This window comes from Malurus melanocephalus, unplaced genomic scaffold (genome assembly GCF_030028575.1).
Source record: "Malurus melanocephalus ecotype Western Australia unplaced genomic scaffold, MMel_1.1 scaffold_132, whole genome shotgun sequence".
Lineage (NCBI taxonomy): Eukaryota > Metazoa > Chordata > Aves > Passeriformes > Maluridae > Malurus > Malurus melanocephalus.
The window spans coordinates 823,136-840,347 of NW_026623364.1; the positions used below are offsets into that span (position 1 = coordinate 823,136).

The 17,212-nt window shown below is 41.4% G+C and overlaps 1 protein-coding gene across 1 annotated transcript in view; it reads left to right on the forward strand.

Annotated features, from left to right (window-relative positions):
* PXYLP1 (2-phosphoxylose phosphatase 1) overlaps positions 1-15,530 on the forward strand; it is a 29,393-nt gene extending 13,863 nt beyond the window's left edge. The window contains exons 2-5 of the mRNA XM_057370767.1: positions 4,371-4,532; positions 5,430-5,556; positions 12,449-12,588; positions 13,208-15,530. Coding sequence (XP_057226750.1) covers positions 4,371-4,532; positions 5,430-5,556; positions 12,449-12,588; positions 13,208-14,139 — 1,361 coding nt within the window. The 3' untranslated portion in view covers positions 14,140-15,530. The remainder of the gene's footprint in view (positions 1-4,370; positions 4,533-5,429; positions 5,557-12,448; positions 12,589-13,207) is intronic.
* The last annotated feature ends 1,682 nt before the right edge of the window (positions 15,531-17,212 follow it).

Below are 17,212 nucleotides of genomic sequence, written 5' to 3' on the forward strand. Positions count from 1 at the left end.
GTTTGTAGGGATCATTCCCGAGGGTTTGTAGGGATCATTCCCGGGGGTTTGTAGGGATCATTTCCAGAGGTTTGCAGGGATCACTTCCAGGGGTTTGCCGAGAACATTCCCAGGGGTTTGCAGGCATCATTCCCGGGGTTTTGGAGGGATCCTGCCCAGGGGTTTTGCAGGAATCACACCTGGGGGTTTTCTGGGACCAGAGCTGGGGGTTTGCAGGGATCCTGCCCAGGGCTGCAGGATGTCAGAGCTCTGGCAGTGCCGTGCTCTGGCTGCTTCTTGTCCYCACTGGCAGCGCACCTTCAGTTGTTGCACAATGTGCTCTTCATCCTACATGTGCCTCAAGTACTTCTTCCAGATTTTCTTTGCCTTTTTTTCCCCATCTCAGTTGTTTTCAAGAATTCCTGCCTTTTTTGGGTTGTTCCTCCATAGACTATTCCTTTCTAGCTTCCATTTTTTTCAGGGGTAGAGCAACTAGAAGAACAGCTGGGAGCTGGGGGTTTTTAAGCTGGGCCAAAGGAGGCTCAGAGGGACTTTATCACTCTCTACAATCACCCGAAAGGAGGTTTTATCTGGAGGGGATCAGTCACTTCTCCCAGGATCAAGCAACAGGTCAAGAGGAAATTGCCTCAAGTAGATTGGATATGAGAAAAAAACATGTGGATGTGGCATTTGAGGACAGGTTTCATGGTGAAGATGGTAGAGCTGGGGTAACAGCTGGATCTTGCAAATCTTWTCCAGCCTTAATGATTCTATCAATCTGTGAAGTCCACATTCATCACTGGACTTTCAGAAGCCTGAGTGTTCTGCTCGGTGCTAGGCWGCCTTGTTAGTGCCCTGGTAGGGTTAGGACGGGGTGGGGGTAAAAGTAGAAGTGGATAAATAACTTTTTGTGCTCTCTGACATGCGCGTTTGCTTTCCTTCACCCCTCAGCATAAGGTTCTCTACAGTGGGGCTGCTGTTTTTCATTTCTGCCGTGTGGCTGCATTTCTGTTTGACTGTTTTAAATAGTGTGTTTGCATGGGGCTGAAAGAACCTTCTGTGYTATAAAAGATGAAAACTTCAGGTCTCTGTTTAGTCAGAAAATCGAGACTAAGATGGGTGCTTGTGCTGCTGCTTCTCAGGCTGGTTGGAGCTACAAGGACAAACAGCAATGGAAACTGGTTTTATTGCCCATCTTTCTGATTTTAGGTAAATGTTGTTGATTCTTTTTCATGGATAAATGTGTTTCTTCTTGGTAAACAATGCTGCTACCTTCTGTTTCTCAAACTGAAAATAGAACTGCAAAAGGAAGAAATTGATAGTGATTCAGCGTTTAATTTGGTGTTCTTTCTACAAGAATTGTGCTTTGCTTTGTGTTTGGTTTTCTGCTGTACTGAATTCTGTCAGATTCATGTCAGTTTTGTAGCCCTAATGCATATCTGGCTCTGTGCTTGGGCTTCTGAGCACAATAGCTGATTTGGTAAACTTGACATTCTTCCAGAGGGCATTAGTTGCTATGTAGGAATTGTTACGATCATTCCACTGAAAGCACGTCTGAATGATTGTCTCTCTTGCTTGGAAACTACTTGTCTAATATATGGGGTGTTTTTATAGATTTTGTGGCATTCAGGAACTTGGGGGTGTATGGAAGTCAGACAATTAATTTTTTGCCCTTTAAATATGTCCTTTAATGTACACTGGAAATAAAACCACACTCATATGTTTGAGATGCCACTGGGYTTGTTCTTAAAGACATTTCTTAGTCAAGCTATTGGCTTCATTTTAGAATGCTGTTGTCAGGTTCTGTGATGTGKTTTAAAATAAAGGGTCTTGGAGGATTTTGGTTTAATTAAACYTAGCATCAGAATTTGGATTTTATTTCTCCTGAATTCTGTTGACTTAAAAAAATAATCTTAATTTAGAGCTGCAAGAATTCTCGAAGGAGTGATTCTACAGCRGTATTGAGGTGTAATACTGTGTGACCAGTGCCTCTCTGTCTCACAGGGCAGCAATTGCTGTAGTTTTRCTTCATGTTTCTGACAATTTAAGCTTGGTGGGACACTGGGAAGAGTKGCATTGAGGTCTCTTTTTCTGTAACGTTCTACTTTTTTTCTCACTATAACTTCTTCAGAATTATTGTTGCAAAGTTTATTTTATGTAGCTTGTGTAGTTATAAAAATAAGTTTATGAATATTGGGAAATAAAATATCTTCTCTTTCCCTTTCAGTTGTCAAGCTACCTCTGTAATAATATGTCCATATTCTTTATAGTTTCAGTGTTGGCAAAGCTTCCAGCTAGATGATGAAATATGTTTCAGATCTATTTTATTAACTGCTCTGGCTGTGGTAAATGCACATCAAAATCATCTGTTCCATTTCTGGTTTACATTGTTGTACTCCTGTCACAATAAAAGATGAGCTTTGAAAGGCGCAGCAGTGGAAAAATCCTGTTCAAAACCTCTCTTAATCAYGGATTTGAGTATGACTGTGTGCACAATGGCAGACTTCTGTTTCAGGCGAGTGCACGTTACTGTGAACTAATAAAGTCATATAAAGTAGTGCTAAGCCATAAAAAACAATGTGCAAACTGTGTAGCAGAATTCTGACCTTGTAATGATTTACAGCTGGAAGAGCAGAACAGAGTATGGAAAAAAAAAAGATGAATTTCAGCTTCATGCGAGAGGCTTTTTAAAACTTCTTTTTATTAATTTTTTTCCCTTTGCTCCCATGAGCTGTATCAGTGCAATGCTGGTTGTAGGTTTGCTCWTTACAAACAGACCCAAAAAGCCACGAGGGAGACAGAGGTGGGATTGGCACTGCGGAGGAGGACTTGCAGCAGGGAAATACTTGGATATATACAGAGAGACAGCTCTTCAAAGAGCTTTAGATAAGTGCTCTGTGTGGTGCAGGGAGTACAAAACTGAAGGAACAATGGAGTCTTCTGTGCACAGGGAGCTGGAGAGGATGAGGTGTGCAGAGCTGGAGTTGAGAGCAAGGAATGGGATAGATGGGGACAGCATAGAGGGCAAGGGCTTGAAATGAGAGGGGAGGGAGAAAGAAGAGAACATCATAAATATGTGAGGCACTGACAATGCCCACGGAATGGCAGGGGATGAGAAAATAATTGAGAAGCAACTGAGAGCGTGGAAATTACCTCTGTTGTTTGAGCAGGCAGAAATACAGAGAGGCTGTGTGCCTTGGGATCCTCATCCCAAAGCTCTGAAACTGCAGGAATGTTCCAGCTCCTGAGGAGCTCTAACTGGGGGCAGAAAGGACCAGTCTGGCTGGGTGGGCTCTCCAGGGTGACCTGAGCAAAGAGAAGGCATCTCCAGCTGGGATTCATCTCTCCTTGGTCTTGTGTCATCATTCTCCCTCATCCCTCCCATCCCATTCCCTCAACTCTGAAATACTCATTATTTTCATATACATATTCTTGGTGGAGATTTCCAGGAGCCTGCACAGGCTGGTGCCCAGTTCATGTTATTTCCTTTTCTATTTAACTACATTAAATAGAAACCCAGSTGTTTGCGCTGGTAGTTTGATTGATTTTGCCATTATTACTTTCACCCAATATGTGTTATTTCAGTGTGTCAAAAGCAAATACTGCTTATCGTGTGTCCTTTTTCCTTCCCTAGTATAAGCCAGTCATAGTCACTGTGCTATAATGATAATATTTACCAGCTCTTACATGAACTATTGTTATTTCTAATCTCTGAGTCCATTTCCAGTCCACAAAATATTCTTAAATTGTACCCCTAGCTGCTGTGCTGACTAAAGAGTCTCATTTAAAAGTGTTCTTTCAGTTGCTTTTTAAACCGCAAACATATATTTTGGTAGTCCTGCAGGTATTATTTTGAATATTCAATTTTATTCTTAGTATATAAGGTTATTCTTACTATTCAATTTTATTTTTAATATTTTAAAGAGAGTAGGTGCTTCTCTTTAAGATTTAGCACTTTTCCCTATTCTTAAATTGGTCTGGCAGTGTTAAGGTATTCATTCAACTAGTTTGATTAGAAATGAGCCTTGCTTTCTGCAAACAAGATATTTGGCCTCAGGAATCACAAGCACTTGATTTTTAAGAAGCTGATGTGTGCATCTGTTTGGCCTCTGCTGTTAATAGTCACAGGGCAAAAGTGTGATCTGTTCAGGCTTTTTGTAGCTAAAACTGCCTTTGAGAAAAAAATGACCATCTTTATTTTGCTCCTAACTTTCCCAGCCGAATTTTAGCRCCAGAGTTTTTGCTGTTGGGGTTTGTTTTCCTCTGTCTGCTGAAACACTCRTGTGTCCAAGCTGAACAAAGTTACACGACCTCTTGAGTTCTTGAGCCAGCTCTGCAGTGTGTGACATTAAGGGAGCAGCAATATAAAGTGTCTGTTTTSTATCTTTCAGTGCATTTAATCCCAGTGAACCCTGTCAGGGAAGATGGGCTGAATCCCAAGAGCCGCAAGAGAATAATGCCTGATTTGCTGACGGAGCCTCCTGCCATAGACCCCRTTTATGAAGCTCAGGTTTACTGCAACATTCCCAGCATCGCTGAACGCAGCATGGAAGGTGAGCTTTGGGAGGGCAAACCTTGCCTGATCTGCTCATTTCCATGCGCTGTCCCTGGAAATGGTAACTCTGTGCATTGTCAGCTCATTGCTGCTTGGAGAAGGTGCAGCAAATGCCAGCAGGTTGCTGAATTAAATTAAATAATTCAAAATATGCTGYTGCTCTTTCCTTCCCTTTGTATCCTCTCCATTGTCTTAATTTCTGGAAATGCTTTTTCTCTAGCCAATGGTGAGCTGTAGGTCTAAAACTGAAAGGACTGGGAGAGGTACAGATAYTTCATATTTGAATTGTAATTCTTGTTGCAAGTCAGCTGTATTTCCAACAGTTGACTTGGAATTCTGGAAGAAAAACCCCACAGAAGTAATTAATTTTGGAATTCCAAGCCATTAGACATGGTCAGCTAGAAGGCATGTTTGCATTCTTTACCCCACAGTGGCTGCAGCGAGGCTGAATGAAGTTCTTCATTAGCATGTCCTGCTAATGCTTATCAGATAAAAATACAAATGAGTATGTCAGAAAGATCCAGATTAGACATGCTGCAAAATCCATCATTATGATGGGGCTGGAAAATAAAAATGAAATAACCTTACTGTGTTGACAGAGTTCAGTGCTTGAATTATGTTCTGTGTGGTTGGTGGACTCCAGGTGTGCTGTGGAGATGTGCTGAGAACCCCAGTCCTGTGTAACATGTCTTGCAGTCTGAAAAGAAATCTTTCTTGGGTTGGTAAACTGTAATATGTTTAGGGATGTTTTCTTTCATTGCAATACCAAAGCTATCAGGCTAATTATACCTGCTTTTTTTTTATTAAAGAAAGTTTGTGCAGGTAACTTTTTTTTTTTCTCAGTTATTTTTTTCTCTCTCTTTTTTGTTTCTCATTTTCGCTTTTTTCACTTTAGGTCATGCCCCTCATTATTTTAAGCTGGTGTCAGTTCATGTGCTGATTCGACACGGTGATCGGTATCCTCTGTATGCCATTCCCAAGACAAAGAGACCTGACATCGACTGCATGTTGGTGCCCAGCAGGTAAAATGCTGGGTGTTTGTCTCTACTAACCCCTGTATTTTGTTTGAGAATATTTTTTTTCCTTTTCAGGAAACAATTTGTGCAGCCTGAAGTACATTGTGACTTCTGATCATTGTTTTAAAAAAACWATCCCTGTATTAGTGGTGCACAGTATTTTCTTTGAAACGAGCTGTTACATGTTACCAGTTCAGACCAGAGAAAGTTCTTCCTATTTCTTTGAAAAACAAAAGCTCTTTAGTTAGATATTTAGGTTGCCAGTCCTCTTAGAAGTGTTTCTGCTTTTTCAAAATGGAAGTGCATTTTTTGAGATGGTCTCTCCCATTTCAGCTCAGCATGCTTCCCTCCACCTGAATACAAAAAGCTTTCAGGCAGTTCAGCACTACCATAACAAAATGGATATTTGTGTTTTATATTATTATTTTTTCTTTTGCTCTTTAGAAATATAGGCCATCAGAGTTTTTCCTTAAATCACTGATTTGTGTCAAAGTTCTAGAAAAAAAAGGAGTTTTACATTTAACTGTTAAAATACAAGTTAACAGAAAGTGCTACTGTTTGCTACTTGAAAACTACTCTTTTCCTTTAGTTACCACTCAGTGTTTAGAACTGTCACATGTAAATTATTTGTGTCTAACTGCCATAGAAACATCATTTTCCTTTCCGTTTTAGTATAGTGCTTCATGTCTTTGTAGGTTGCTGATATCTGTTTTCCCACCTGAATCACTTTGGGCTGCAGATATGATCAGAATTGCTTCTTTTCTTTGTGGCAGAACCTTTGTTTTTTTTGTTATTTCGATTTTACTCACTGATACAGATGAATTCTAATGCCCAGCAATAGAAAAAATCAGTGATGATGTAATTTCCCAACCTTTGCCATGGCTTGTTTGATTAYGTGCAAGTACTTTTAAGTAGGATGATGATGATTTTTCCAACAGAAGATTTATCAGTGATCCTACTGAAAACTCACAGTTAAAAGGAAAATACCAATATATGTTAGCAAAATTCTGGCAAATCTCCCCGTTCATGCTGCTGTCCCTGAGCAGTGTTGGGTGTCATTCAGTGTTGCTCTGTCCAACATTCTCTCAGAGGAGTTGGATTTCCTCAAGAGGTTTCTAACCCCAGAAGCATTCTGTGCCCACCACAAACTGAGTGCTTTCCTGAAATGAACTGAGATTGCAGAGAAGAGACCCAACTCCAGCTATCTCTGCCATAGAGTTGAGTGGGCAATTCATTGTTCTAACGAGATGGAAAGTGAATTGTTGGCTAATAGCTATGATAACATTTTTAATGACCTGCCTATAAGGGGTGAGATTATTTTCAGCATGAAATACTAAGTGGAGAAATATGATCCAGATTTCTATTGGAGTTCCTGAAGGCTCTGATCTTCTGATCTTTCTTAATATCTGTCATGTTAGAATGTATGTGAGAAAGCTTTATTGAAGAGATGTTAACTGCAAGTGACAGTGTTGGATGAGCAGCTGTGTTTCTCAGTATTAGTGTGCCACAGGAGACCTCCGTTTTGTATTTGTCAGGGAAGCTTTTATAGCTGTTCCCACTTCAGTTTCAGGCAAGGACTACAACGTGAAGGCCCTGGAGTCAGGAAAACTATCCATAAAAAGCAAGGAGGTGGTGTGGCTGTGGCACAGAAGGACCAAGTRGAGCAGTTGAGAGGGCTCTGTGAGGCTCTGAGGGGCCAGAGGGGGAGATGCCCATGGCTGTCACTGATTTCTGGAACATTACAGCCCCAGTGTGTGAGTGACACATCCCTGAGCAGCCACAGCCACTGGCAGACCTCATCTCCTCAACAACAAAACTTATGTAAAATAGGATCTCCTCTTGTGAGTTCAGGGCAGCAGGAGGATTAAAGGGGCTGGCTCTGCACCCCTGCATCCAGATGTGTCAGAGCTGACCTTACTGAGGAGAGCTCCAATTGGGCCATTGTTTGAATGGAACATTCATTACTGCAGCATCAGGAAGCTATTTGCTGCGTTTGGCTGTCAGGCTTATGTTCCTTTGTGATGTAAATGTGAGGCTTGATTGTAAATGGATTTATCTGGGGAGTGTGACAGGTCTGCAATGGGGTTTCTGTGCTGTGCASTGGGGTTGAGATGCCTGATGGGGAGTCTGGCTGCTTTGAGCTTTCTGMACTTACAACATCAGATAAGCGAGCTGCTCGTGTGCAGCCTGCTCTTTATTTGACTTGGCATTCAGCTGATGGAATTCATTAATTAAGCAGATTATGCCACAGCCCCATGGACTCCTAATGGATATGCAAAATAGCCTTGAGGTCACGCTTCGGTTTTGTGAATTATGGATTGTGACATATAAGTGTGGAATGAATATGAGCAAATGGATTAAATGCTTTGGAGACTTCTTCCATCTAAAACTTCAATTAATATTATTATTATCATTTTTATTGTTCCACATGCAAATTCCCAAAGGGAACCGAATAATACATACTTTTTTCCTCAGGAAAATGACTTGAATGATGTTACAAAAATCCTTTCATTGTAGTGTTTGCTTATGGGAGAAATAAATTAATCCCACTWTTTTTTTCCTTATGTAGCTCACATTTATAGTGTCAAAAGTAAAAAAAAAAACAAAAAACCATGCAGTGTTTCTTCCCTGAGTTTATTTGTGAGAGAAGGAAGAAATGCTTTTTGGAAGATGCTGAAATGATTTCAGAAGACTGCTATAATTTGGTAGTAAACTGGATTAATTAGCAYATACTCAAAGGCATTTTGAGAGGTGTTGATGTTAATCATAAGAAGCTTAGTAACAAGTACTGAAATTTTAGGTTCAATATGCACATGTTTTGAAACTGCCACAAAAATGAGCTGGGAGGTGGGAGATGAGACAAGTATCAYACTGTGAGCTAAAGGAGGTGTGGATCTGACTTGGAGTGAGGTYAAAAGGAGGATCCAGACCAGAGTCAGGTGAGGAAAGGTCTCCTGAGGCCTCTGCTGACTTTAAAGACTCAGRGGGCAGTGAAGAATTGGAATTACAGAGCCATGGGATGGTTTGGGCTGAAGGGAACTCACAGATCCTCTCACTCCCAGCCCCTGCCAGGGGAGCACTGTGGAGTTTGTTATAAAAATGTAAAAGCTGCCAGACCTTTATGAATCAATAATCCCCACAGTGCTACTACAGCCTTAGGATCTCTTCTGTAGATTAAAGTGATCTATTGTTGGGTTTAGTGGCTCTTCCCATTCATTTCCCTTCTAAAAAGGAAGCAGTGTAGTCCTTTGATCTCACACTTTTTTTTTTGCCTACTTGAACTTCACAGAAAACACATGTTATTTTTGCTTTAAGTTACAAAATGATTTTTTTTTTGCATTTTAAGTAAAGAGAAAGGGACTTGCTTTTGGTACAGTTTGCAGGGAGAGCCTTGTGTTGTATGATTACAGAAAGGTCATGTTTGTGTGTCTGAAACCTGGTGTGGTCACATTTATTCACCGAGTGATGCACTCAGGGGTCTGCAGCTCCTTGTGAGAAGCCTGCTCCTCTCATGCATTTTTGTATCAACTCCTCCGGGCAAAAGGAAATGTTATTGAGGGGTGTCAGCTCTGTTCCTGGCAGAAATACATAATGCAGTTCAAATAGCTGTGCAGTATTTCTTTCCATGTACACTGGTTACAGTGTAGCAATAAAGAGGTGATATTTCAGCATTAAAGCACTTTAAGACCTTTGCAAATAAGATATTTAAGTGYTGATTAAGGATATAAATGTTGGTCCATTTTAATTCTAATGTATGAGAACCAGAGGATTAAATCTGGGTTCTATTATCCCAGTGTTTAGTTTGTAAATAACAAAAAGATTGGCTGATTAATTACTTGAGGGAAGGGAAACATCTTCAGTTTTGTTACGGATAAATTTTATTCTATTTTGCGCAAATAAAATCATTGAAAGGCAAATTAACAGATTTTAAATAACAGTAACAATTGGTAAAATTAGAAAGTGTGGCTATTGTTAGTGGGTTTATGTGAAAAGCTGCTCCATTTTCTGACAAAATTTGAAATATTTTTTGTGCTAATRCCTTTTGCAAATATGATGGCTTGCCATTGTAAAGCCAGGAAAATTACAGAAGGATATCTCTTCAGCCCGTTTGTATTCTCTGATTACTTTTATGGAAATAAAATTTGGAGGATAATTCAGTCTTTTCAGCTGTAGAACTGAGCAATTTCCTTGGCTTCCTGCTCGGGCAGCCCCAGCAGCCTGAGCYGTGTTGCCTGGATACTCCATCTCCTGCAGCATCTGTAAATTGGCCAATTCAACAGGAGGATTCACATTCCCAATAAAAGCCAAGTCTTGGGGCGGGAGGGGGATGCTTTGTCAGCTGGGAGCCCCAGTGCTGCTGGAAACCCTGCTGCTGACAAAAATGGCTGTTTATTTGCCCASTTGTACAGGGATGTGTATTTGCCACGAAGGAAACTTTGAATTTCCATTCRCAAAGTGTCCAACAGTCATAATTCACAATGCACTTCTGCAGGCTTGTGCTTACCTTGTGCTCACTTTAAATGCAGCATAAATTAAAGATACAAGTAACTCCATATCCATGTTATTAACACACTGTATTAATACACTGGAATAGAAATTCATCAATTATCAGCCCTTCTGTAATTTTATCTTGCCTGCCATTTTTTTTCAGAAAAATCCTTTTACATAGTACAGATAAATACTTTTCTTCTTTCTTTTCTTTCTTCCCACGAGTGATTGCTGGCAGTTTTATCAGCACAGGTTTGATTCTGTTAGAATTCTTTCMGGCTTTTGTAAGCAAAGCAGCAAAAGCAGCAGAATGGATAATTTTCATTTTCTTCCACATTTATGTGCAGAACTTGTTAATTAAGTGAACAGAGTTTAAGGAAAATTTGGATTGACRGTTTATTCATGTGTAGAGTTTTGTAAGGTGCAAAATTTAGAAAATTRGAGGTTTGGCCTGCTACCTCTGTAATAAGCTTAAAAAGCCATTTGCTAATGGGTGTAATTTAATTTTCTCAACCTAATTCTTCCATTTTTAGATTTCACTGCTGTGCTGTGAAAATAGTACAATGAACAAAATGTTCTATTGGAAATTTTCTTCTGGAACTGGAGTGAGTTTGTAATGTACAACAGGAAGCCTCTACTGCTTGAGAAAGGAACAAAGCCTGGTTTATGTATCTCTGCTTTGCAAATACTAATCTTCATCTGCCCTCTTAAAATTACAATGTACAGAAGAAGCTGTAGATTTAGAATGTCATAACTTGGCTGTTTTCCTTCAATTTGAAGTAAAAATGAAAAAAAWTAGTCTGATTTTTGATCTCATTATGCTTTTTGTCCCATTTTGCTTTTTTTTTCTTACTGTCAGTTGTGGCATAATCGTAAAATTTTCCTGCCACGATTTTTTTTTCTCCCTGAAGGTAAATTAAATACTGGAAAATTCAAGTTTTATAAAATGATGTGAGCTACCTTTCTGTTGACAGACACTGATTCTTGTGAGCCCTCCTGTCTATGGGTGCTGTGAGCATAACTCTGCAAGAGGTCTTCTCATATATGAGAGTTCCTCAGTATTAGCAGGGATGTCTTTGTCCCAGTAAACTTTGATTCCAGACACTCATTCCTACTTTATGGTGTTACTACTCCCTCTGGTGGGTTCTGAAACTCGAGTTTCTTTTTAAGACCTGAGGTTTTACTATWAAAAATAGTTTAGCATTCCAAATAAATATTAGCAGTAAATGCAAATCCCAGACTTCTGTAAAAGATTCCTGACAAAATTTATTTTTTATATTTTTTATTTTTTTTTATGCAACATGAGAATATATTAACTGTATTCAAGCTGAACATCCTATTAAGACAAGAACCATCTGGGGCAGAGTTGAATTGCCAAACAGTTTCTGATTTAGTTCTGCATAAAATTAGAGAGGTGACTGTGTGACATTTGGTAACTGTGTGACATTTAGCAAAGAAATCCCCACTCATGTAATGCATTTCTGCTCTAGGAAAGCRATCTCAGATTCATTTTTTAAAGGGTCCGTTCCCTTTGGGATTTTTTTTTGGGGGGAGATTTTTTGTACCTGTAGTTTTCTGCACATCAGTACCGCAGTGAGCTGAGTCCATGGTGTATTTGGAATTTCTCAGTTTGGGAGATCTAAGCATTCTTTCCCTGGCTTGAGCTCTGTCTCAGTGAGGTAACTCAGACATTTTTGTGAGYATCTCTTTTCCAGCTGCAGTCATCTCTTGTATAGTGGGGGTATCTTAACCTGTGTCCGTGTTGGCCTCTTTCTTCCTGGATGAAAGTTCAGTCCCCAAACCAATTATTCCATTTTGAATGGGGTCACTGGGTGCTACTTTCCAGTACCCTGTGATCGGGACTGCCCGTGCTGTTCAGCTGTAAGGCTGAAGGAAGTGGAAATAACAGCTGAGATTGTCATCAACATTGTACATTACAGAATCTGGGAATTCCTTCAAAGATCATCCACTCGAMATACTGGTTATTTGAGCACCTTTAGGCTGTTACTGCCTTTGGCTGTGCTGTTAAAGTGCAATGGTACTTCAGAAACTGGAGAGAGGTTTAGAGGTTTTTTAAAAGGATTAATTTATCTCTTAAAAAATTTAATTCATAATAATATTAGTGACTGAATTGAAAGCACCCCCCAGAAATTGTTCTATATTACTTACTGAAAGGTACCATAATTTTGACATGACATCTGTTTGCCTGTAGTTCTTTGGTAGATAGGGAGTAGTTAGATTTCTTTTCCATACTTGCAGAAGTCCTGAGTAAGAGCAGATGTTGTTTCCATGGGAAATAACCTCACACCATGAAATTTCTGAGCTGACATACTTGGAATGCTTGACTCTCTTGAGCTGCTTTCCCATACGCTTTCGGAAGTTTTCWCATTTTGGTTTTTCACCTCTCTAGGAAACCTTCTCATCCTCAGCTTGAAGCCTTCATTAAGCACATGTCCAAAGGGTCTGCAGCCCAAATGGATGGTTCCCTGAGCAGCCTGCCTCGCTTCCCCAGTCATTCCCTGTGTGAAATGGGAGAGCTCACACAGACAGGTGAGTCCCACAACAGCTCTGTCTCGTTCTCTGCTCCATTAAACACAGTCTGCCTGAAAAGGGATCTTCTATTTCTCTGTATATTGAAATAAATGCTTTTTAATGGCAGCTCACCATGTTGGTCCGACCCTAGGCTGTGCTGGGATATGGATAAAGAATCAGACTGTGCTGTCARAGTGGCAGCAGTTGTAGGAGCTGTGCTTTTTCCTGCAGTTCTGTTAGACACAGCTCAATCTTGGCATCTCTTTGTTAAAGTCAGAGCACCTTTCCACCAGTTTGTGTCAATTGTGGTGACACAATTGCTCTGCTACCCTTGTGTACTCCTCAGTCTGTGTATGACTCCAAGGAAGTTATATTAAACCACTAAGGTTTAAAACAAATCTTACAGAACCAACTTCTTTTCTATTTCAGGTTAATTCCTAGAATCTGAGAGATACTGAAAAATAGCAGGTTTCTCATGTTTCAGACAGTTTTCCCAATAGTCAGTCATAAGTGAAATTCAGTTTTCTAAGTTCATAACCTTTTAACAAATCATTCTTTTATCAGTAGAGCTGCTGTCATTTTTTTTCCAAAACCCCAAAGATTCTAATCACATGTTGTAATTTCTTTCAAAACTCAGGGGTTGTACAACATTTGCGAAACGGACAGCTGCTCCGAGAAATCTACATCAACAAACACAAACTGCTCCCTGCTGACTGGGCAGCCAAGCAGCTCTACTTGGAGACCACAGGGAAGAGCCGAACCCTGCAGAGCGCCCTGGCRCTGCTCTACACCTTTTTGCCAGATTTTGACTGGAAGAAAATTAACCTGAGRCACCAGTGGAGCACCATTTTCTGCTCGGGGAGCTGCGACTGCCCCATGAGAAACCACTACCTGGAGGAGGAGCAGCGCAGGCAGTACAGCTTACGGGTGAAAAACAACGACCTGGAGAAAATCTACGTGGATATGGCCAAGATTGTGGGCATTCCCACCAGGCAGCTGAGAGCCTCGAACCCCATAGATTCCCTCTTGTGCTATTTCTGCCACAACGTCTCATTTCCGTGCACCAAAACTGGCTGCATTGATATGGAACACTTTAAAGTGATCAAGAGACACCAGCTGGAGGATGAGAGAGAGAGACAGGAGAAGAAACTTTACTTCTTGTACGCACTGTTGGCCACTCACCCTCTCCTCAACCAGACTGTCAATCGGCTGCAGCGTATTGCAGAAGGCAAGAAGGAAGAAGTGTTTGTTCTCTACTCTGCACATGATGTCACCTTGTCACCTGTTCTSAGTGCCTTGGGCATTACAGAGGCCAGATTTCCTAGATTTGCTGCCAGATTAGTTTTTGAGCTGTGGCAGGACGGGAAGAGGCCCAAAGAACATTTTATCCGCATCCTGTACAAYGGTGCTGATGTCACATTCCAGACCTCCTTTTGCAGGGATCACTATAAACGTTCCAGCAAGCCAATGTGCCCGCTAGAGAAATTTGTCAGCTTTGTCAAGAGGGATATGTTCTTGATTTTTAACAGCACCAGCTACTATGATGCGTGTCATAGGAGAGCTCTGTAGAGCAGGGGAGAGGAGAGGAGGCAGTGTTAAATTGTGTCAGCCAGAGGTGCAGTTCAGTTTTGTTACTTCTTGTACCTGTAAGTACAGGAAGGTATTGCTTGAAACATTCTTCAAATAGTTTTATTTTCATTCAGGCTGCAGATGGCCTTCAGTAGAAGAACAAATGCCAAGGGTTCTGTGTGTGTGTGTGTGTGTGTGTGTGCTCACAAATGCTGGTAACTCTTGTGATAAATCATGTGGATGAATGTAACCCAGCCCTTGCTTGATAGTGAGAGCATAGACTTTGTGTTTCTCTGTTCCAGAGCAATACTTGGATTTCATAAGTTTAAAGCCAAAACTATTTTTTTCTTCACCACCATCATTTTAAGCAGTTCGTGTCAGGGTCATTGTGAATTCCAGGCATCTGCATCAAGGCATTTGTAAGGAATTTTTGAATTTCCTTACTCAGAGGAAGCCTTTAATGTCGTAGAGTGGGTCCTTGAAGCCAAATGTGTGTGTGTGTGTGTGTGTGTGTGTGTGAATCCTTCCCTGAGCATGTACAAATGAGCGTGTGCCTTTTGGGCCTCACAGACCTAGAACTCCTGGGCTGTTGTTTCCAGGGGTGTACTGGAAAATGGATACAAAACTCTGCTCTTTGATCGCACTTTCAGCACTTTGAATAGTTCAGACACGGTCTAGAAATACATAAAGGTCTTGTGACGTTAAAGTAGGTAGCAAACACTAACAGCACCACTAAACCTGAGCGGGAAATTAGGGGTAGAAATCAGTTTTATGGTGAAGTKTTGGGCTCTTTCCCACTGTGAACGTGTTCAAGCTGTTGTGCTATGGAACGAATCAGTGTTTTAGGAATTTGCTATGGTGACTGCTTGAGATAGCCTGACTAAATACTGAGAAAATTTTGTAGTTAAGTTAGTATTTTTATGGACTAGGAACTCTTCTTTTGTAAGACCAGACTTGTACATACTGTACTGTGTATATTTGTAACACAGTAGATCTTTCTTACTTGTTTAGTTTGTAAAGACTTGTGGAGGTCACTTTTTAGACATTTTTTTYCCTTGATCAGGATGTTTAGACTTAAGAATAAACTGTCTTTTATGGGTAATTTGGACAGTGAGTAGATATGGAAACTTGTACTTCAGACTGCTTTCATCTCTGTAGGACTAGTAAATTGAGAACCRATTTTTAATAGAACTCATAGAAATTTTATAATGGTGGAGGTTTTTTAACCTCTAGAAATAAATTAGTTTGTGGCTTGTGATTCAATGGTGCTAGTTTGTCAAAGAAAACATAACTCAGCATTAAGTTCTCTGACTGTTGGCATTCCACTCTCTCTGTTTTCAATGCTGCATTTGAACATGTTTCTTTAAATAAAATTCTGGGGTCTCTTTGTATATTTGTGGTTTCTGTTTGTTGTGACATCCTTATCTGTTTGCAGGAGTAAGGTGGGTATTGTTAAGCTGTTTGTTGCATTTGTGATTTCTGTAACCTCATCTGTCCTGGGCCCCAGTGTGAGCAGGAGCGAGGAGACATTCCATGGATACTGAGCTAGAAATCCTGACAGAATATCTGGGGCTTTTGCACCACATTGGAATGGTAACCTTTCTGCATGCTCACCTGTATGTTTGAGGGTCACTGAGTGGGCAGAACCAAATCTCTAAGGTGAAAATAATTTTTAAAAAAGGGCAAAAGCTAATTATTCTTGTGTGCATGCACGGTTCATTAGATACACTCATCTCTTCTAAGCCACACAGGCAGAGGAGCTGCAGCAATAAAAGACTTGATCCATCTCCAGTGCTACCAGAGGTGCTAAAGGAAAGAGCTGCAGGGCTGAGATCATTCTCACAAACCTTGGACCTGACTGTRGAGATAAAGTGATAAGCAAACTGCRTTGTTGAAGCTAATTAATCATTACCTTTAAAGTCTGACCTAATTTATGATTCAATTTACAATTTCAAGTGGATTTATATTTGGATTAAGGTAACAGATGTAACTACCTGAACAACGCATAGAGGAATCGGTGGGAATTTATTTATCCTGGGCTGATGAATAGCTTTTCTGTAGGGTGCACTGATGAATTATCCCTACCGCCTGGGAAACATTGACTTGTGCAGTCGCACCGTTTAATCAAGTGAAGGAGCAGGACTAAAGCTGCTGCTTTAAGGAACGCTGCTTGAGATGGTGCTTTTGGCTTTAAACCGATGTAGCAGTGGGCTGTTTTGTGTGTCCTAAAGGCGCTATTCAGAAACCGAGGTTTTGAGTGCTTGTAGTGTGAGATGTGTGCCGGGCTCGCTCACCGAACCCAGCCGTGCTCCGACTCTCCTGCTCCTCGCGATTGTTCCACTTCTGGTGGGTACCGCAGCTTCATTTCCAGACGCTCCCAGCACGCTGTGGGTGCCGAATGAGCTGCCAGGTTTATTTGTGTGTGAAAAGGGAGAGAAGGCAGCGCCACCCGAAAAAAAATCCGCGCTGGGGCGGGCGGGACGGGCCCGGGGAGAGCGGGCGGGGCTGCAGCGCCCTCGCGTGGAGAGAGCGGGACAGCGGCGACTCAGCGGAGAGGGAAAGGAGAGCTCAGAGAGGGGGATTGGGGGTGATCGCAGATAAAGAGACCCCCTGTCTGCTAAAGAGACCCCCTGTGTGCCAAAGAGACCCCCTGTCTGCCAAAGGGACCCCCTGTCTGCCAAAGAGACCCCCTGTCTGCTAAAGAGACCCCCCTGTCTGCCAGAGAGACCCCCTGTCCGCCAAAGAGACCCCCTTTCTGCCAAAGGGACCCCCCTGTCTGCCAAAGGGACCCCCTGTCTGCCAAAGAGACCCCCTTTCTGCCAAAGGGACCCCCTGTGTGCCAAAGAGACCCCCTGTCTGCTAAAGAGACCCCCTGTCTCCCAAAGAGACCTCCTGTCTCCCAAAGAGACCTCCTGTCTGCCAAAAAGGCCTCCTATCTGCCAAAAAGGCCTCCTTCCCAAACCCTTGTGGGTGCAGGAGGGGTGACGGGGACAGCTGTGATGGTTGGTTGAGGTCAGCTGTTCATATTGCTGAGCACAGGTGAATTCTGCAGCTCACTACAACTTCGTTGTCC